The following is a 23,176-nucleotide window of genomic DNA, read 5'->3' on the forward strand; positions in this document are numbered from 1 at the left end:
TGTTGACCCAGCCACTCATTCAGTTAAGATCCACTTTGTACCCAGTAACACCTTTTTTTTTCCACGGTAGCTATTCTGTTATCATTCAAATTAGGCCTCTCATGGCCTGTTCCCATATTAAAATGGCAGTAATACACCATTGTATTTTTCAGGACACTTTGGGGAGTATGTTCTCCACTTGGAGTTTTCTTACCGCTCTTGTATTTGATTATCACCTGAAGTTTCAATTCAACATCTGCCAGTTAGAGAGAAACTTTCCTGACCAAGTGTCAAGTGATTCTGGAGCTTGTAGCCGATTGGCAGAGCCTCTGTACGTCACTCTGTGTGAGGTTCAGAAGACCACAGTCGTCTCAGTAAGGGTGAATCTCAAAGGAAGTGGTGAAGATCTCCACTTGAACTAAGAGAGTGGGGTTTTTCATCTGTGAAAGAGCTTTGTGACCTTTTCCAACTAAGCCTGTTTCACCAGAGCAGTAGATTAAGAAACTCCTGTGTGAGAGGTATAACAGGTATGTTAATAATGTCTGACTTCAGTCTCTCCGTCTGTGCTCTTGGTTTCTTTGCTCGAAAATGAAAAACAAAAGAAGCATTTTTCTGTGAATGTAATTGCCCCCCATAAATGTGACTGCGTTCATTTCACCTGCGTGCCTCTTTGACATTCAGCGTTTCTCTTTCCCTCCCACACCGTCTGCCCGTCAGCGTGCTCTTTTGTTTCCTGGACACAAGCAATGTTGATTTTTTTTCTCTGTTTTTTTTTTTTTTTTTTTTTTTTTTTTTTTTTAGTATTTTACTGACAGGTTGTACTTAGTTAGTTTTGTCATGAGTTTGAAAAGCCAGCAACAGCTTCTTTTCAGTATCACCACACATAAACCACTCATTATTAACTCATAGTGCATTTTTGGGGGGGAGTGGCTTCTAAAAATAGTTAGTCTGTGGGGAGAGAAATGTCATTTTGAAAAATTGCATGTTATTATTGCAATTTCAGCTGAGGTCTTGCTTTTGAAAACTGCACAAAAAGCATAAGCCTCCTGTCAGAATTCAGACTGTCAAATTATTTGTTTTGTTGCATCACCTGTATTTATTCGTAGCCTTTGTAAAGATGATATGTAGCTCTCTGTATATGTGCATATGGGAGCGAGGGAGGGAGAGTCTTTACTTGGCTTTCAAGGCTCGATAACTTCTCCTCAGTGATGGGTAACATTTAGCCAGAGCTCGCTCGATTATGATGCGATTAGTTAATTGGGTGAAGATGTGGAAAGTGAATTATGTGTGTATCTCATGCTATGCCACTAATGGATGGAAAATATCTCCATCTCCAACCTCATCCCCCCCAACCCTTTAACCAGAAAACTTCTCAAAAGTTCCAACTCGCGCATTCTAAGTGAATAGATTTAGCATCTTAGATTTATATCATCTTTCCATTTGGCTTTCTGTGGCTGTCTCTCATCATTGCCGTGGCTTGAGCCCAGTTATAATTTACTGTGAGGTTGTTATCGTTACTGTAACAAAAACAGTCAACCAGCTCCCATATTTATGAGTGTTTTATCTTCCTGACCCTGGAAATGCTCCACATTTGAAAAGAAAAAAACAAAACAAAACAAAACAAAAAAAGTGCATGGTTATTAAAGAACTATCTCAAACAATGAAATGTCTTACTTTGTAAGATACATTACTTTGTAACATTTTCACTAAATCATTGTTCTCTTTTTTCTGATGCAGTTTTGGCAAGGTGCTCCAAAAGCATTTTTAGACACTTCATGCACTTCTTGATTTCTGTTTTTGACTTGTGATTTCTGAGACAGGCCAAGGGTGCACAGCTCTATGTCAGTCACACCGCAGTGTTGAAACATCAAACTGAAGTCAAGTCACCCACTCCTCAAAGATCAGCTTACTTTGTACAGAGTATTCAACAGTTTGGCCAGAGCAGGATGACAGCTTTCTCATAGAGAGGGTGTGTGATCGTCTGCTACCTCGCTTATTGTTTTTTTTGCAAAATTGCACAGCTCTCTCCTTTGCACGCATCGCCCTGAATTGCACCCCATCTGTAGAGATGACAAAGCTCTACCACTGATGTCAAATCCCTTTACCAGAAACACCGAGGCCCCCCTTAAGAATGTGCAGGTCACCACGCTGGAGCTGAACAGGAAGTGTAGTACTTTTCCACAGGCCTCAGCTCAAAATGATTTCCCCATGAGCGGTGGCATGCAATCAGGTGCATGTGTTTTCTTGGCTGTAATATCTGCTGGAGCCAAAGAGATCAATGCGCCAGTGTCAGGAAGGAGTTAGACTCTCATCAATCACACCTTTGAGTTCTTATCTTAAACTTGTCTTGTATTCGCAGCCTGGCTCAGCGACATTGGTGCAACAGCTAAGAAGGCACTGACAACCCTAACGCCTGCTGCTATTGAAGCTGACTTTGCCGAAAGAATAGCTAAAGTCCTTTTAAAGCACATAAAAATCCTTTGCGTCGTGAAAGGGGTAAAGGTGACTGTTAGCGGAAAGGCATGCCATTGAAACTAAAAAACCTTTGGCTTCACTTTTCACTCAGTGAACGTCCGTGTCTTGCTTCCCTTTGTTTTTTTACCCAATTCCTCTTTATAAGACGTTTTGCTGCTTAGTTGCTTTTTTACATTTGGCGAACTTAGTCTTTGAGTGAGATTTTTGACACAACAAAGGGATGAACCAGGGGCTGTGTGTCATCAGCTGCAACTTAATAATGTAAATTGCCAGCCTGATATTGCCGAGGACACTTCACCGAGCCGCTGTGCCAGTCTCTTTCTTCTGCTGCGTTGAGAACGCCTTGAGAGATAATGAAAGGGCCTACGCACACAGTTTACGAGGGCCCACACAATGTAATGAAGTAATGAAAGAACAACAATATATGGGAAACACTCCCAATTCCCTCACCCTGAGGCTTGTTTGGTAATTGTATTTTATCATCTCTGCATGGAGCTAAATATAAAGAGTGAAATAAATCTTCACAATGGTGTTAGTGAAAATGTGCTGATTTGTTCTTTCCAACCAACCTTTTAATGAACGGTGCATGGCAAAACCAGTGCGATGTAACTGTATGGGTAAGTGTGTGATTGTGTGTGTGGCTGTGTATAATTAGTTTTAATGTAGTAATGTGTAAAGTAGTGTAAATTAATTTCACATTTTATGAAAAAAATTGCCGGTGGTCATTTATCTTTGAAACTTAAAATGAACATCAGCAGTGTTAATGTAAAGTCAATCAATAATAATTAACACTCAAAAATGTGCTGTGTTGCAGATGGCATGGCTTTTGACAAAGGGAACAGCAGGGAAAAAGGGAAATTATTTGTGTTTTGCCCTTTACAGCAGCACCAGAGTGTGCAATATTTATGTAATGTGCTGCAGCAGCATTGTCTGTTGAATGGTGAAAAAAAAAAAAACACACCACCCCGATCGCCCCCCCACACACAGACACCTACAGTGCATCTCAACAGTTCCGCCTCAAGGGTGTACATTTGCACACCTGCAAATATGCTGCACATTTATAGATCTGTAAAATCTGTCAGCATAGTATTTTTTTTTTTTTGTCTTTGCTGCATTCATATCAGCTTTATTCTCATCTACCGTTACAGTTTCATCTCATTTGGAAATGCTATGGTAGATTGAATATGTAGATTTTTTTTTGAGTTTTTTTTTAAATACAGGGATATGGATACCACCAGTTTTCAGTGATCACAAGTCATATTTCAAAATATACATGTGTGTCACGTACTCTGTAACATGCCACAGATAAGCTTTACATTAAATGCTAGAAATTTCATTTCGGTACATCTGTCCTCCGGCATTGGCAACACATTAGATCTGCAGCTAATTATTATTTTCATTCTTGATTTATTCATTGGTTATTTCTTCATTTAATCCATAAAATGTCTAAAATGATGACAAATTCCCATCTCAGGTTGCCAGAGCTCATAATAATGTCTTGCTCACTCAAATGAATTGATTTTGAATTGATGAATTGACTGACTAAGCTATATAAACATATGTATCACAAACATCTACAGCTACATCTATATATCTATATCTATATATCTACATGCATATCTATATATCTATATATCTACACACACACACACGTGTACTCTAATGAATTGATTTTGAATTGATTAGGCTATCTATCTATGAATCTATCTAGATCGATAGATCGATAGATAGAGAGAGAAAGAGAGAGATAACCTTTAAATAGTTACTGAGTCTGAGTACTGATACTGAGTCTTTGTGTGAAATTAATGAGAGATTTTTTTTAAATGAGTATAGAAAGGGTCATTTTAGTACAGAAATAGCAGAGCTGAAGAATGGGAATGTAAATAAATGTGAATGGAGAAGGCCTCTGGACCTGCTCCCTGTTTTTTGTTTTTTTGTTTTTTTTTTAATCCAGGCTGTCACACACCACCCCATTGACTGGGCTGTATGCTGGCTGGGGCTTGAGTCAGGCCTGGATGGCGGCGGTTTTTCCATGTTTCACACTAACTGGATTATTGCTCATACATGTTGGTCATAGCCGGTCACTGGCAGCACACCTGCTCCTGTGCAGCTATGTTTAGAAGATTGGGTCTGACGCTGTCGCCAAGATCCCTGATGAGATTGTGGCCGGGTTACTGGATACAGATACGGTGCAGTGATGCCGGGGTGAGGCTTTTGTTCAGGGTTTCATACAGCTGTGGAAGGTGTCCTGAATTGAGAATAGTTGAGGAGTATGAATCCCAAATGAGATGTGAGGAAATATCCAAAATTCAAATATTGTGTTGGGACAAAAACACACACACACATATATAATTTTTTCCCCATACACAGAGATATTTCCCAGCCACATGATAGGAACCAACACACACTCAGTCCACTGACAGGCTGATTTTAGTATCTGGGTGGTTTATGTTTTCTTTGCTGTTCGAGGTACTCAATCTTTTTCTTTGGTACATCAGATTTCTGCTGTGAGAAGCATTATCGTCTCATCACATGGCTGTCACTTTATTCTTCAGCATGTTTTTATGACATCTCGGCTGTGTTGGAGATATGGAGTCTTTATGAAATCTTTAGTGATCCTCTATCAGTCGTTAGTCATGTCACCCAGGATCATTCATCACAGCATTATCACACCTTTTGTAATTATATTCTTGGTCTATGACCACAAAGGCATATGAGTAATACATTCTATAGCAGGGGACCACGGCACCAAAAGTACCATTGGGAGGCATTTTATTTTGACATGCATAAAGTGGAATACTGGAGGTGAAAAAGCTATCACTTACATATTTAAGTTGAACATAATTAATAACGAGTGTTATGTGGCCTTAGATCCCCATGATAAAATGTAAACCTGCTTTACAGTCTGCTGCAAAATGCAATCCTACACTCAGTCAGGGTCACTAAATTATAGGTATTGAAAAAACTCGTAAAACGTGTTCTTGCCTCTTCATGCGGTGGTAGTCATTCATATATTATTAATGGTGAATTACAGCGGACCTATAAGTCAAAATGATTGCGCTCAGTTGTATTGCTGAATCCAAATTTGTAGAGGTAATGTCCTCTTGAAGAGATTTTCTTTTCACAGAAATCATTTTGCACAAACAGATACAAAGAAATTGTGTGAAGCAGACACATATCCAGTTTAGTTGTAGATGACTTTAAATTTTGTGGATGGATTTTTGGTACCTTCCCTCTTTGATGGGTATATTGCGCATAGTAACGAGACATTTTGACTGCCCAGGTCCCACTTCTCCACCACTTTTCTGATAGGCATCATTTCTGCCTGTCTGCCCCCGACCCCGCCACCCCCACCTCCCAGTTTTTCCACAGCTTACTGGGCATTACTGGCCTTGCTCCAGGCTCCTGGCTCCTCTGGGAGATGTTGGTATATGTTTAGCTGTGTGGATAGATGTTGAGATATTCACAGTGAATCGCCTCAGCATCCAAGTTGTTTGTTTGGTCTCCTTACTGCTTTATTTGCGCATGCAAACTGCATACATACACAAACAAAACCCCCCTGAGCGTGTTCCAGTGATGTCTTGTCAGCCTACATATTAATGCTAGCAACATAAAGATGCATTTTCAAGAGAAGGGCAGTAAATAAGTAGGTTTATTCCTACAGTTAACCTTAGTGCACAATATCAATCTTATTCCAAATGATGTAGTCACTGTGTGCACACTGTATATCCTAGTATACAGTTAAAGCATTAATTCCCAACTCTTATAATAAAACATATAAGAATCTTTGTTTTCTACTCTAGAGGCCACACCCAGTTCATGAAAGCTTCTGCTGTACATTTGGAGGTGTGACTCAACTCCGTGCAGGTGCCTCTTTCTCACAAATGATCATCTTCTGTGTTTTCCGATGTAGTCACAGTGGTTGCTTTGCAATACACAGAAAAAGAACTTACAGTTATACTCGGCTTGAGCAACAGTGATAGCCACTATGGCTGAACAAACCAAAGAAAGAGTACCATCAATGGGTAGTCAAATTTCATCAAAAGAAAGCCCATGGAAAAAGAGACAAATTGATCAATCAGTGGAAACACGAGTGCGCTAAAAAAGAGAACGACCATCTCAGAGCCAAAAGTAGAGTGGATATCTCCATTTCCGTTTGCAAAATGAGGTGATTGCAAAACACCAAAGTAGTGCCAGCTTCAAGAAAAACAAGAATATCATGGAGGAACACGAAAAATGTGAGACACATAACACACAAAATTGGTTTGAAAAATGCCCAAAGTTATCCACTAACACAGTCTGTGCTCACTGATTGGGTTCCCTGTCAGAAGGAAGCTTTCTGTTGGAGCTTATTAAGACTTTTCCACAAGGAGGAAGCTAAACCACTAGTCTGGACCAACTGGCCATGGGCAGGATATAGAGAAATGGATACTGCAAACGAGCATCTGCTTATATAAAGTTCCAGTCACAAAGTTGGTAGAAGATGGTACAAGTGTCATTTAAAATAGGTCACAAATACAACACGGAGAATATTACCCTGTCCTGGTTTTAGTGGTGCCTATGAGTAACTTAGATAAAGAGAGGCATTTCCAGGTTTTTTGGGTATCAGCTTCAAAATTGGAAAACCTCCGTCATTGTATCACCTGATTAGTCATGGCAAGATCCACTGCTATCCTGTGGTTGGCTGTCACACCGATGCACATGGCGAGTCTGAACGGGCGATGAGAGCCAACAAGTTGGGCACAGTGATGGGGGCTGGCCCTGAGGAGCCGTTCTTTCTTCATCTGTATTTGCTCATTGAGTAAGGTTGGTTTTCAACATCTCTACCTGACATGCATTACATTACAACATGGCAACATGAAATCATTACAAAAGCTGAACTACATCTTTTGTCACTAAGTTATTGCATGCATTGCTGGCAGATATAATGCAGTGGGCTCATGGCTGTCTTTTCTTCATTATATCTTAACTATGTTCACTTAAGCCCTTTCCTATGCTGTTGATCTGTTTGCACACCCAGGTGACAGAATAAAATGTTGCTGTTTTACATTTCTGAAAACCAACAAATACGTTAAAATGTCAGCATTTCTGAACCAAATAGTTGTCCAAATGTTGCATATCAACATTTAGACTTGTAGCCAATGTGGTGGAGGCTGCATCAGTGTCATGTGACTGTTAAGGTTCAGTCATCATGGTTAAGCTTAGGAAAAGGTCATGGTTAATACACTGCATCTACCTCCTACAGCAATGTTTTTCACTTGCTTTATACAGTGTAACAAAATTTAAAAATGTGACATTTAAATATGTCATTGGTTGGCAGAAATGTAAAATGCCAACATTTTTTCCCTGCCGGCTGGCTGGCTGCAAAAAGACAGTCCAGCGGATAAGAACATTTCCGATTCATCTTCATCTTCATTTTCAGTTCAGTTCCATGTAAAGAAACGGTTTAGAGGTTTAGATCTTTATTGTTTGAGGTGGACAAAAGCAATTTCATTCTGCTGCCATGTCCACCACCACCAGCCCAGCAGAGAAAATAAGCGCGTTTGACCTGCCGAAGATTGAAGATGAACACTGCCTATTGATAGAGAGGCTGCCATCCCGACGTATATCTGTGTTTGATTAATAATACAGCGCCTGGCACAGCAGCGCAGCCACTTTAATGTTCTCAGCCATCAGCTCTGTCCTTCATTATCTACCCAAATTTAGCCAGCATGGAGATGGATGCTGGATGTCAAGTCATCGACCGGCCCAATCCTACACTACTGATGAATGGGGTTCTTACTATTTTGAGGTCACAGGGGTTTGCCTGAGCTGATATAGCAGTGAATAAATTCACGAAACAGTTCCTTCCCCCTGGGTCTCTTCGATACTCGTAGTAGTAGAAGTAAAGGTAAACTGCACTGCCAACCCCCAAAGCAGGAGGGCTCTTCAAAGAGACTGCTTTTTGATTTTGTTTAAAGCTCTGAAGTTTAAAGCACTGGATGTGTTTGTCTTGATGATGGCTCATAGTTTACTGCTGACCCGACTGGCCCAAACTCAATTGCTCTTTCAGTCTGAACTCTATCGACCCTTTGAGTTTCCTGTTTTCTGCTGCTGTTGCCCTGAATGAATTGAAGCTGTATTTTTGCGCCCCATGGTGATCCATCCTGATATTTTTATTTGTTTATCTATTTATTTTACCTTTGAGCAGCACTGGCTCAAATAGCTTTAGCAAATAAATCTCTAAATGTCTACTCTTCCTAGTAACAAACAGTATAATGAATTATTCTGTCAATTTCAGTAATATTACAGTGGCACATCAAAACATAAGTCATTACTTTTAATACCACCCTCTCTAAATATCAGATTGAAGTTGAATGACCCAGAATTTATTTCTCTCGCCCTTGCCATCATTCCCTCTTGTCATATTCTGTCTTTGGCATTTTGCACAGCTAGAATCCACTAGATGAGAAATGGCAGGAAAGTTTACCTGGGCAGAATTATTCTCACTTGTTTGGCGTTCTAGAGCAAAAAAAAATTAAGAACATAGGACATCAATGCTATCAGCTTTTCCCGAATAGATCATCCATTGAGCCTGGTTTTTAGAGGCAAGTGAAGGTGCAATTCCCAGTTTTGGAGGAGACATAACAGAAATATAATATGAGCTGTGTAACAAATGACTGCTCCCATGGCTTTTGAAATGCACAGTATAGGCTACGTATAGGGTATCTGGCCTCTTCTGATTCTGTCACCTACAGTACATCCGCTTGTCCAGTCCACACTAAGGGCCCAATGCAGCGCTCCTTCCCATCTGTTTTTGTCTGTTGTAAAAGGTCTTTTTGGATGTGAGGGATGATCAGAAGGAGAGCGTAGGCGCGGTGGCTCCGGAGCTTGTCAGCCAGTCAACCAACACCATCTGGACAGGTGATACTGCATAAAGACATAAAGGTATTAGTTGTCCAAAGTCCGTGGGGTTATATCAGGACGCAGGCTTCACTCCTCCAGTCTCTCCCATGTATGTCTCTTATTACTCAGTGACAATGAGAGCTCTCAATGTGTCTACCACTCCCCAACTGGAGTGATCCGGTGTCTGGGTGCCTCATTATCCACTCACCTGGCACCATTAATACCTGTTTGCCTAGAGGGAGATGGAGGTAGGACTGGGGCGGAGCCCAAAGGCCTGAGTATCGACCCGTCACTGGCTGGAGAAGGGAGACAAATAGTGGTAATCAATGGAGGGGGTCACTGACACCACTGAACCAAGAGCAGCACCATCACACAGCTGAGAGAATGCACTGTCTGAGAAAGTCACTGTGGAGTGTTGAACATAAAGTATTTGTTCATTATTTGGATGCATAGATTTTTTTTCTTGCATGTTCAGTACATCAGCAGATATGTTGAAGGGAAAAACAAACAAACAAGTAAAAAAGTCGCTGCAGAGATTTCCATCTCAGGACAACAGGATCAATACGCTGGCAAATGACACAGATCTGTCTCCGACAGTGATTGCTTTGGTCAAAATACTCTCCCACAGCCAGGATAGCGGGGAGCTGTGTGGGAGAAGGCACTGAAATTAGTGAGGATGAATAGTCTTGCCACTCTCATCCTAAAGGACCCTCTTTACATTGGCACATCAGTCTTAATTGGCAGATTGTGAGTCATCTTAGTCTGGGTAATGTATGAAGAATAATGTCTCAGAAAGGGGGACATTCTCACAGTTAAGAAATTTACAGTTGTTTTTGGATGCTAGGTGCCCATGTGACGTACCCCCACCCCCCCACCCCACCCCACCCCCCCACCCCATCCAAGTTAGGTTTCTACACATATACTTAGCCAAATTAGCACACAAGAAAATGATATTAGACCCTTTGTTTTGGTATGTTGCTAAAGATGGTCGATTGCTCCTCTTCCAATATGTTACTGTTGCCCATCAAGAAGCAGATCCTCATCTGTGATTCGGGCCAGCAAATGACTACACAAGATTTATTTACTGCGATTTGGAGTGGCCAAGTAACCAGATGGGGAATCTCTTTGGTGGGAGGAGGTTTGTGACTCTGCATCCTGCTCCAATTAGACCCCAGATGTGAAAGTGTCTCTGTGGGAAAAAGGTGGCTCCTCAAGTGGGTGTAAACAACCGCACAGCAGTCACGTCTTAGTTTTTTAAACAGATCTGAATCAAGCAGTTGTACGAGCATCAGCTCAACACCTACCATGCTCCCTGTCCTTACAGCTAGCAGACGATAACACTGGTGCTGCCAACATGCTTAAATTTAAGGAGTAACACCTCGCCAGCGACACAGCTGAGCTTCATAAACTGTGAGAGGCAGCCAGTCAGACACTGGCTTACTTGTAAAGTCAACATTGTTAAATCTCTCCTTTACTTTCCATTACACATACTCCTACAGCGCTGCTGATGGATTTTTAATTTGTGGAGCCTCTTTAGATGTCTCAACATGAGAGAAGAGGACAGATTCAACAGGAGTCAGGCGGCTTTATGAGTATACATGCTTATTTTCTCAGCATTTTTCCAGTTGTCTTTGTCTTTTTTTTTTTTCTTTACAGTAACAAGCATGAAAAAGGCACTTTTCATTATGCATCTGCAGCAGTTTTGCTGAATTTCTATTATGGTTTCTTGGATATCTTCAAATGAAGAAAGACTAGACTTAAATAGCCGGGCACTGTGGGCGGCCTCTCTGGCTCTATCTACTCTTAGCACCTTCGCATTTTGCTGTTGTAATAGAACAGCATTTCACAGCACAGCGGATTATGTACGTGCCAGTACACAGGCTCTTCTTGTTTTCCACTTGTATTTCTTTTTCTGGAGTTCAGTTGCGATATCTCTGCCCAGCTGTTTAGCCAACTCCATCTCCAGCGCTGCTGTGTGAGTAGGAAAACATCATTACAGGATGACGCACCCAGTCCATCTGCTTTTTCACTAATTATCTTTTTTTGGGGGCACAGTGGGAACTGAGGTAAGATGAAGGAGTAATGGGTTATACAATGCAGCATAAGCTAGGGTGAATTTCAAGCTTTTTTTTTTTTTTTTTTTTAAGAGAAGAATATCAAAAATTACTAAAATAAACACATTTTACACACAACATTGCTGTGCAACTGAAGATGAATGACCACAGCTGCACTACATTCAACTTCCAAAAACACAGACTGTGAATTGGCATGCATCCTTCTGGCAGAGCTGAAAAAGAACACTACACACCACACTCCTAGAAAGCTTTGATATTCACTGTATTTACTTGTTCTTTGAATTATCGTCTTGGTGTAGAGCGCATGTGGGAAAATGTTGTGTCTTCAATCACGGACTTGCAGCACATTGGAATTTGAGCTATCAAATCCTAAAAACAAGAAATCTGAATGAACTAGAGCCTTTGCACTCAAAGAGTTTATAGTTCCAGATGCCTCCTGTTATATTGCTGTGTGACCACTGAGCAGCAGTCTTTACTGCACAGCAGGAAAAAATAAAGTCTTTCCTTTAATGGAGCTGGGTTACAGTGCATTGGTTTTTTATATGAGGCTCTGTATAATGAACCAGAAGAAGGGTTGTGACAATTGAAGTCAGTGGAATGTTCATTACTCAAGAGTAGCACTGTGCGTGCAGATTTGCCCACAAAAGAAAAGAAATGGACAGTGAGAGAGAGCAGCAGCAGGTACATGAGAGACGCTGACAGGTACATCTGCCTTTGCAGAGTTATCTTTGGACCCATATCTAGTAACAGCAGGCCCGGCTGCTCATTTACATGCTGACGGGATGTTTCAAAGCACCACACCAAAGGCCCCAGTCGTGTCAACTCGAGACCATGACCACGCAACAAGCCCTCGACAATGCTACAGCCACATCATGCTAATGTGCCCTGGAAAAATGCCTTATCACACTCGCCCTGTGTTCTCAGAAGCTCCGCAGTGCCTGTTATAGTGCAAAAGGGGGGGGGTTATGCTCACAAATGTCATGCAGTGAAAGCCATTTGATATGTGTGTCTGCAGTCTTTGCAGAGATTACTCTCAACGCGTGCAAAGCAGCATGCATTCAGGCACACAAAAGCCAGCTGTAAGAAAGAAAAAAAATGAAATGAAATTAAAAAGGAAGTGCAGCGTCCACAAAGTAGGTACCCAAAGCATTTCATGGCAGTCACACAAAAAGGATGGAGGGAAAGAAAGAAAAGAGAAATTGCACAAAAAAAAAAATCTTGGCAGGCAACGAGATGCCTGTCATCCATCCACACACTCATCTGTTCCAAACCTTTTAAAGATGTCATTATGGCAGAGAGTACTTCCTTTAAAGGCCCAGGCTGCAACGTAAACAACATGGTAGCCCTGCCACATAAAATGGGAGACAAATTTTTTATGTTCAAATTATACTCTGCAAAAATGATAAATGAAGTACCACTACATGAAATAACTACCGAATTAGTAGCAAGTGTGCTTGTCAGTAATTTGCCTTTTAACACCCAAGTGCTGTGGTAGCACAGTGTTGTCATAACCAAGAGAATATTTGATTCACCCACTGACACAGCCACTGCAGTCAGAAAATCACCGAGCTGCTTTCTTGTCTGTCTTATCTCCTTTGTCCTCAGCCCTGCAGGTTCTGTCGGTGGGTTTGTCATCACTGCACAGCCAGGCTTTGTTCAAACACACAGAACTTTATTTTACATTCTAGTGGAGAACCCAAGGTCTCCAAAAGATACCAAATGTGCCCTGCTGAATTACAGAGAAATGTGTATAAAACAAGGCACCAGACATGTAGATGTTTTCTATTTGGTGTAATGCTGCAGCCATAAAACAATGGCATCGTGGGGTTGAATGTTTCAGGGGAGCTATCTCACCTTTTACAGAGGTATTATCAATAGATATTGATAGATACAGAGGGAAGTGCTGTAAAAATGCTTGCACCATCCAGTCCCATTTTAAGTTTAAATGCAAGTGCATCATTTAGCACACCTGTAATTTCCCGACCACACCCTACCACACCCTGGCTCTCTCCTTCAGTATATTTCATGGTGATGGAGAGGCATGATCTTTTCCCCTGCCACCGTTTGAAAAAAAGACAGAGTGCACCGCACACTCAGCTTTTCAAAGAACCCAGGTGCATCATGGAAATTATCCTGTCATTCCAGCTCTTTAGTAGCAGTATCTTCTGTGGTTTACAATCCTCACACTTCACAAGCTCGTCGTCAGCATCACTGCTTGTTCAACGTTCTAGTCTCTCTCTCTCTCTCTCGTTCTATCTCTCTCACTCTCACTCTCTCAAACACAGCAATTTAGAAAGCGTTTTGTGTGCCCTGCATGCTTGCAACTGTGTGAGACACAGAGGGAAAGCATGAATGACAGTACCGTTACCAAAGAACATTTAGCAAGTAATTACAGTAGTTTCACAGCGCATGACACATACCTTAAATCAACTCCTCTCCCACATAAGCCTTGGAATCTGCTGAGGACGCTGAGGATGCCGGTGCCAGTTGGAATAGACCAACACTATGTCGGGGTGAATGTGGAGAATGCTTTGAGATATGCAATGCATGACTGACCAGGTTCAGGCATGGAGTTGAATGACGTCGAGGGGAAGGTCGGAGGTCACGAGGTCACAGCCTTGGGTCACAGTCACTGTAAAAAGAGGCGGAGAGGCTGCTGTGGTTGGTGATGGTCACCGCTGCCAGTGACAATAAAGTTTCATGGAATATGTTGTTATCCTACTGGCTAGTTGACGACAAAAGTGAAAATAAGATATACACTAAATGAACGCTTGTGCTAATTCATTCCTGTGGAAAAGAAAAACACTCATCTAGACCTGTTATTCTGAAGTATTTTGTCGATTTAATTGCGTCGATTTAAAACCAAAATGTATCTTCCAAAAATGTCAGCTTCTAAAGAGCTAAGATAAACAGCCTTGTTATTAGCCCGGTCTCTATGTATTTTGAGTTTATCCAGTGGGTTTTGAAAAGGTTTCCAAAGCCCAAAGGTTGTAAAATGTTCTCAACACATGTAGGAGCATGTAATCCTTCAGCTGAATCCAAAACATGAAAATCAGTAAAAATGACTTATGAGGTTTTATGCAATTCGCTACGACCGTCATAGGGGTGTGTTATGATCTTTTGGATACATATCCTGGACATTTAACAACATTACGCACACACATTTGCACACATTCGCACCCATGCATGTAGACGAAGGGGCAAACACACACACACACACACACACAGGAGAAGCACTGTCAAGACAAACAGACTGAAAGACAGACAGACACGAATATTTTTATGAACTCGAACAGATCTTTTATTTGGTTTTAGGTTTCACTTTGAATCCCCGTCTCCTCATAAAGTGGCTAAGGATAATACAGGGTTGACATTAATGTGACACATACTTCCCCTAGCCTCTGGCTTGGCTTTATATGAGAGGGAAAGTGAAAAACCAGTTGACTTTTATTATGTCCACAACCCCGCAGTATATGAGAAGGCAACCCCCCTCTGCCAAAGCCTCCAGATATTTTGAACCTGGCTGACCGCACTGTGAACTTTGACCTGTTTCCAGACAGACATCAGTCTAAATGTCACGTTAGTATGCAGAGAGTAATGCTAAGTGAAAAAAAGATGAGTGCAAACTGCTGCCAGAGGTAAGTAAATATCTACATTAAAAAGTCAATCAAAATGAAATAACAATAATGACCTACCTTGAAAACAGAGCTTACTGGTTAATCTGTAACCAGATGGTTCAATCAAAAGCCACGAGGAGAATTTGGTGAGCCCAACTTTCAGGACCATGGACAGCATCAGAGGACATGTGAATGTGCAGTTTATTTGGTACAATCTGGCATCAGAGATCCAGCTGATTCTACCTGCAGAGAGAAAACATTCGCTGTTTATTACAGCGACGTCGGCCTATTAGTGTGCAGTGATCCAATTAACCAATAACCACAACCCCTCAGAAATGTCTTTTTGAAGACTTTCTGAATGCATGGTTCCTTACATACTGCAGCTTCAGTCAGACTGGGTTGAAAAACTGTATGTTTGGTTGGTTCCTCAGTTTAGTGTAGAATAAAAGAAGCAAAAAAGAAAGAAAACGCCTCCATGGAAGGCTTTGTGTCTAGTTCATACCTCACATATTTGTTAAAACGTCTCAAAAGCTTGCACAACACAAGCAAATAAGAGGGTCACAGATGTAGATATCTGCTTTTAGCCACAGATTAAATTAAATGATGAATGATATGGGATAATGCACCGTGGCACAGCATGGACATTAGTCATTAGTGTAGCCACTCATTTTCCACACAAACAAATCAATTAAATTATGCAAAGCAGAGCAGCACTTACCACTTGCTTGATGGTGCTGTCGGTGTGTGTATGTGTCTATGTATGTGTGTTTGGGGGTTGGGGGTTGTTTGGCTGCATTTGAGAGAGTTGAGTGGATGAGTGGGTGGAAGGACACATGCCTGCATGTTGTGATAGCGAGGGCATGTTTGCATGTTTGTACCTCTTTCTCGCTCTGTGTATCTGCATATTTCTGAGCATAAACTGGCTTCATTTTCTACACAGCTGCTATTTAGAAGGTTAAGAGCGATCACCCTGCTGGAAGTGCAGGGCTGGATACTCCAGATCAATTCTGCTACCAGCGAGCACAGGGCATGACACGTGGGAACCAAGGCCATCTGAGAACACTTGTATTTGGGATTGATTAGTAAAGCTCGTGGAGTGCTCAATGATGCTGACAGCGTGCTCCTCCATGTATCTCTACCCCTGTAAAAATAAATATATCCAAAATGAAAACAGGAGTTAGGCTACGGATGGAGGGAGTTGATTGTCACTCTGTAATTTTCAGTCTGACAACCTTGTGAGTGTGAGAGGCGTAGGTGTGCCGGTGACAAGGAGCTTGCTTTTCGGCTGACAGCGTCACAATGCTTGTCAAGCATGTTTTCCCCCATTCAAATTCACATTATGCACTTCTTTCTTTGGAAATGCCAACTGTGCAAACATCAACTTTTGATACCTAATGTGATCTTTCACTTTTGTGTTTTGCAGTTTTTGTGTAATCTCCCTAAGCTGTTTTTGTCTTGTGGTGGAGCAGCCGGAGAATGTAAGGGTGGAGACACTAAATTGAAATAACGGCATAGCTATGCTTGGGGTTGTGGAGAAATGTGGCCTCCTTTCTGATCCTCTGGTTGTCACAAAAGCTACAGCTGGGATAATGCTGGCACTGTCTAGGGTACTCTATGGGACTGTGACCCACCTGAAACAGCTGATATGCTCACACATGTGCCATTCACAAAGGCTGGGAGTCATCATTTCTTTTCAAGCTTTAAAGCAAAATTGAACTTTGGTAGTGTTGGGTTGTATAGTTCCCTGGGTGTGATATGAGTCCACATGGTGCTGAAATATCCTCATTAGCTGCTCAGTGTTCCCCTGGGCTGCTGAACAACTCAGCAACTGTATTTGTGTCTGTATTTGTGTCTTTCTTGTGACCTGATAGTACTTTCATAAATAATTGTAATTATACACAAAAAAGGGCACGAGGAATTATTGTTTGTTATATTGGCATTTCCACTTTGTGCACATTCAGTTATGTTTAAAATGTTATTTTGGGAGCTGTTTTGTGCTGTGGAAGTGAATGGTGAGATACAAATGCAGTATTGTGGATTACCAGCCAAGGGAGCACAGAGCAACTAATGATGATTTTTTGCAACCATGTGCGCTCATATAACATCCAGGTAACTATACAACCCAACACTCTACCAAAATTCAATTTTGCTTTAAATACGTCCTTTCATGTAAGTGTTAAAAATGGACACATCGCATTATTGATAGGGTTTATTGTCAAACGTGACATTTTTGCAAGCAGAAATTGATTTTATTAGGCTATATTTTTTCCCCCTAACCTTTTACCAATTCCAAATGCCAATTGCAGTTGATTCATGGTCACAAAGTACACAAGCTGTAGCTGTCTGTAGCAGTGTCTATGGTGTTGGCAGGAAATTTTAACCATCAGCGCACTGGACAGTCCAGGTACAAGATACTGACAGATAACTCTCCCTATCTGAAGAGGCCTTGCACCTTTGGACACATTGACTGCATCATTGCGTTGTGTCTAACATACCTGACATCAGTGCTTGAATGAAGTGAGTGCTATCTAAAACCACCCTGTTAAAATTTGGTATTATTTTATACTAAATTCCAACACTGGAGGAAACCAACAGAACAAGGCTGCCATTAGAAAGCAATATAATTACTTTAAGTCAAATAAATTCACAGCCCACAGTGCCCTGAATCCGACCTGAGGCCATTTGATGCATGTCATTCTCTCTCTCACATGCCTTTCTTGTCTCTCTCTCTTCTGTGGCTGTCAAAAAAATCTAAAAATAAATAAATTAAGCATCCAAATTCTTATATATAATAAAATGATTAACCAGCTACCAACGGTTTGCACAATACTGGGTATTTTAATACTTCTGATCTGGGTTATGCATTGAATTTGATGCAAATATTGGATAAATGTGATGCTTCTTTAACCCCAAATGCACTGCAACTGTGCAGCATGCGATAAATAACAATCAAGTGTTTCATTTGACATGAAATGTCCAAGGCATAAAGGGTAGACAAGTGAGGCAATGAGCTAAAGGTCACTAGAATGAATGTGAATGGTGGATGAAAGTAACTGTACGGACATGAAGCGAGCAGGAAGTCGCTGAAAAATAGGCACGTGTGCTCATGAAAATCTCTTCAGGATAAAGGTTAAAAAGAAATAAAAAAATAAAAAATACAAACTGTTGACCAGCCTCTTCTCTCCAGCGGGCTTTAAAGGAGATCGGACATGATGAAACACAGATGTGCTCTCACCGTTTAGTATGAAGAGCCATCATAACTCTAAACCCCATGATCATATTTCAGACAATGATGCATTTTTGGAAGATTTATGCGATGGAAAAATAAAGCTAGTTACGGTTATGAAGACGGAAGGTTATGGTTTCTTGGCCGAGGGAGCAACAGTCAAAGTGTGGAAATGGTCGGATGTTGCTTGTTGTCCAATAGCCACAGCTTCACTGCTTGTTTCTTGCAAATCATGTAGCACAAACAAGCATGAATAACTTGATATCTCAGGAAATGGAATAATGACGGTTAAGTCATGTCATAGGGAGGAAGTAAGTTTTGTATTCTCGCTGCCAGGTTGTTCTTCTTCTGTGCCAGAATGGGTTCACATAGTATTTGCAGATAATTTCCAGTGTTTGTTTGTACGTGCTTGCAGTAACAGCTGGGTGGGGTTTGTCAAAAGGAAAATACAGTGGCTGCCACAAGACAATTTAAGAGTTTAAGAGTTCATCTGCATGGCTTCAGTGCGCTAATTTTACGGGTCATGGGTCAGACCATAATGACCTTTTAAACTTTTGATTCGGGTCTTTTCTGTGCATGTACTCTGCATGTCTTTCAATTGTGTTTTGTTTTGTTTTGTTCTGTTTCTAGGTTCATCCTGGTCTTCAGCTGCCTGGTCCTTTCTGTGTTCTCAACCATTCCGGCTCATCAAGACTTCTCGTCCTACTGCCTGCTCATTCTGGTAAGAAAGTAGACATCCATCAGCCAAAGATAACTTTCCTTCAATAAAATGCCAAATCTGTCCTTTCCTCACTTCTTTCCTGAGGTCTTATTTCCTTATGCAGCTCTTTTTTTTTTTTATCAAACACAACCATTGTAAGGCCACACGATTAAGTTTTTAAATGTTTGTTTATTTCCTTTTTAATGCATGATCAAGCTGTTTCTCACACTATAATGTTCATCACACAGTCTACCTTGTGATTAGTTTGAGTCAGTCTAACAGTGCTTTAAAATGTATCTTACTGTGCTGATGAGATCCAAACACTGGATAATTGCTGTAATTACACTACAGTGAGATCCAATACAATTTGATACAATATGATAGGACTTTGCACCACTGCGGTCGCGCCTATCAGGGTACCTCACGAGCACACACAAACAAACAGAGACATACACTTCATAAAGAGCTAATTGTGTTGGTCTCAAATGCATGTAATAAAGTGCAAGAGCAGAACTCATGGCAAACCTCAGCAAATGACATTGTAATAACACTGCTATCGGTGGTTTGGCGCCTCTGAGCCGCTCCCCGGCAACAGTCTGCAGGGGGCTGAAGTCTCTGGACCAGACTCTGCTGAACTCACAGTTTATTGTGCTTATTAATTGGGCTAACGAACTCCCGTTCAGCTGATGACAGATCACATTCCAGGGTGAAGGATTTGACACCACAAATCCTCTGGCAGCGCGGACACATTTCACACAGATCATGGCAAACGGCCAAACACAGCATAGCATGTTTGAAATGGGAGGCCTGCTTGGCTAAACATTGTTTAACTCATAAGCATGCTGAGATTTTTTCAAAATAAAGAAAATACTATTAATGGTAATAATAATAATGATAGTAATAATAATAATAATAACAACAATAACAATGGCACTTTGACAAACAGCATGACAGATGTAAAAATGTTAGCGTTGAAGTTGCGATATGATTTGTGATAACTGTGAATCAGAGTCAACCATGTGTCTTTTGAAGAAAGATATAGTACGGCCTTTATGAAGATTGAAATAACTATGTTAAATGGATTTACATGAACTCAGTGAGACTGTGTAAAAGCACTGTTTGACAACACTTTGTCACAAAGTGCTTTACAGAACAATACCACCAGAGAAAACTGAACAAATCCCAATAGTAAGCAGCCCCAGTCTTTTGAATCTGCGTTCAAGTAACACGACTTTTTCACTTTGAAATGACATGCACTGCAAACGAAGCTAGATGAAGTTAGCAAGCTGATGTTAGCAAGCTGAGGTTTGTGAGCTGACGTTTGCTTCTGGTGACCGGTGTTTCTTTTTAACGCTCACTTGCTGGCTACCATTTTGTAACCTTAACCATAACCTTTTCCTAAACCTAACCTTTTTCTTCAACTTAACCAAGTACTTTTGCTGGCTAATGTTAGCTATTTAGCTAATGAGCTAACACTGGCGCAAGTGCGAACACTAGGCTAGGTAACGTCCTCGCATGCGCTAATGTTGGAGGTCTGCTGTGGACAGAGGTTAGGAGGGACTGGCGTCTAAAATTTGGCTTTTGTTTATGCACTGCAAACAATTTCAAAGTATTAAGTCGTGTTGTTTGTGCGCAGATATAATATTAGACCAAAGTTTGTGTGCATGGAAGAAAGAAGTAAGTACCAGCTCAACAATAGCAAGACTGTAGGACCAGTAGCCAAATTGTTAAAGGAGATTTTCTCACTGTATCAGTAATATTACTAATATTTATAGAGGCTCAGTTGTCTTTTCAGAGGAAAGGAAAGAAGTAGGGGAGGGAGCAAAAGAAATATGTTCATCAAAACACAAAGTATGACTGTAAAAATATTTCTGAAAGACCTTTACTGAAAGAAGAGGCTAGACTTTAATACACTGGCGGCCCAACTTCCTCCGTCAGTGAGACGTCGTGATAGACATTGTACAACACTTTAATGGTTTAAAAACACATATTGCACATCATTAGCCCTATTTGGCTTTCAGTCTCCAGGCCTTTTGATCCCGCAGAAGAGGCTAGCCAGCTAACTTTGCACTAATTGTGCAAGTGTAATGGCCTGCTGAATCATTGCTTGCATTAAGAGACCACAGACCAACCTGTCAGCATGTATCATCGTCCAAGTGTCCTACCACAAATTGTTAACCAGGCATCCGCTTTGAGCATATAAAGTGGACATATTTGTGATCTTAACTTTGCCTTGAGAATCACATCAGTGTTCTTGGCTGTTACCATCATTGCATGCTGGTGAGAAAGAAATCTTGTTCTGGCAACTCACTCTTTTGACCTTCCTGTAGGAGTTTGTGATGATTGTGGTGTTTGGGTTGGAGTACATCATCCGTATCTGGTCTGCTGGATGCTGCTGTCGCTACAGAGGATGGCAGGGACGACTCCGCTTCGCCAGGAAGCCCTTCTGCGTCATAGGTGAGTTGTTGTGGCACAGGGGAGAAGTTTGCCTCAAGCGCTTGTTGTCAGACAGCCTCAAGCGCTTTCTGACAGCAAGGGCCCATCCCTAATCCCAACCCTAACCTTAACCTCTTTTCCTGACAGAACTGCTGACAGGAAGCACTTGAGGCAGACTTCGCCCAGTGCCGTTGTTGGTGCACCTTTTTGGTCAGATCAACTCGTGAATCTCTGCTTTCTGCATCCATTTTGTTTATACATTGTGTGTGTATCCAATATTCATTGAAATATTATACTATAAGAAAATATATGACAAGATATACAGTTACTGGATGTGACTTCCACTTACCAAAACCCAGAAAACATCTCTGGGAACATGGAACTGTGAGGCCGTGGCAGGGCCTGTCAGCTGAAGTACAGTCAATCAATACCAAGCAAGCTGTCAAAAGACAAGTAAAAATATGAGTGCAGCCAGTTCAGCTGCCTTTAACATGAACTTGGACTCTGTTAGATGACATTTTAAGCTACGTGGTTTTCTACAAAGTTCATTTCTCATGGCCCATGACTGTTGATATGTAACTGTATTGTATTTTGTTTTGTATGAACTCAGGAAGAGTAGTTTAACTAATCTAAACTAAACATGATCATTCCTACTGCAACCTTTAGTCATATTGCATTGCAATATCTGTCAAATTAATCGCAATGTAATTTTTTACCATATTGTTCAGCCCTAATTATGTTATTTAGATGTTCAGCACCAGAGAAAAACATGAGAGTTCAACATGAACCCTGCCCACACATTTAATCTCCACATGAAAACATGAAACATCATTGAACAAAAACCCAATTTGCAAGGATTCAGTTAATTACAATACATGCAATTTTTTTTGACCCCTCAGTCGCCCTCTGCCTGCCCTCTAGGTGCTCACAGTTGTCCTCTCAATGAACAGACTTTGTTGTTAGACGTCAGAGCAGCGCTGTAGCACGCTATTGACCATAGTTTGCTTGTGTCATGTTCAGTTGTGGTTTAAACTCATAGCAGGAGAGAGCATTTGCGCAATAGAGTCAAATGAACTGTCTTTGATTCTTTCCACTGTTTAGACATGGATCTCTCTGCCGCTTCTTGGACAGCACAAGAGGGTGCTTGAGGGAGAGAGAGCGGGGCTTAGTGGTCACGCAGGATGCTGTGAGCTCCCATCATCACACTTTGTAGCAGCTACTGACATCTGCCAGCGCTGAGGGAATGTGAGCAAAACAAGAGATAGACACAAAAGGGCCAAAAAAATAGGGAAGCTAGAATTAGAGGGGGAGGCAGTGAGGGAGACGCAGTGCGAGTGGGTGAAAGAGAGAGAAGATGCGATAAAGGAAGGGAATGAAAGAGGGAATTAGTTTAACTCAAGGGGTTCAGATTCTGCACAGTCCTATGGAGCCTCAGTCTCTTTTGTGGAGAACACAGTATCATTGAGTTGGCTCACTGCTTAATTGGAGTGAAAAAATGCACTGTGGCACGATACTTCAGGATGTAGGTGATGTGCATTATCAAATGCACATCACGTCTTTTTCAATCCTATTTTTTCGTAATTCATATTTTGCTCAAAATATCATGAGAATATCCAATTGTGAACCCTGTATCGTGAATTCAGTCTGATTGTGAATTGAGTGAATTGTTACACCCCTACTGTTTCACATCAGAACTGTCAACCATAGCTTGCAGCTGGCTCCGTACATGGAAACACTGATTATACAACAACATGCTTTGTTATAATTTGTGTGCTGTCTTATG

At 41.2% G+C, this 23,176-nt stretch overlaps 1 protein-coding gene across 2 annotated transcripts in view; it reads left to right on the forward strand.

Annotated features, from left to right (window-relative positions):
* The window catches only part of kcnq5b (potassium voltage-gated channel, KQT-like subfamily, member 5b), a 120,363-nt gene that overhangs the window by 66,225 nt on the left and 30,962 nt on the right, over nt 1–23,176 (forward strand). For both annotated transcript variants that reach the window (XM_030049547.1, XM_030049557.1), the window contains exons 2-3: nt 18,888–18,978; nt 21,288–21,414. In XM_030049547.1, the coding sequence (XP_029905407.1) occupies nt 18,888–18,978; nt 21,288–21,414 (218 nt within the window). The remainder of the gene's footprint in view (nt 1–18,887; nt 18,979–21,287; nt 21,415–23,176) is intronic.

This window comes from Myripristis murdjan, chromosome 1 (assembly GCF_902150065.1).
Source record: "Myripristis murdjan chromosome 1, fMyrMur1.1, whole genome shotgun sequence".
Lineage (NCBI taxonomy): Eukaryota > Metazoa > Chordata > Actinopteri > Holocentriformes > Holocentridae > Myripristis > Myripristis murdjan.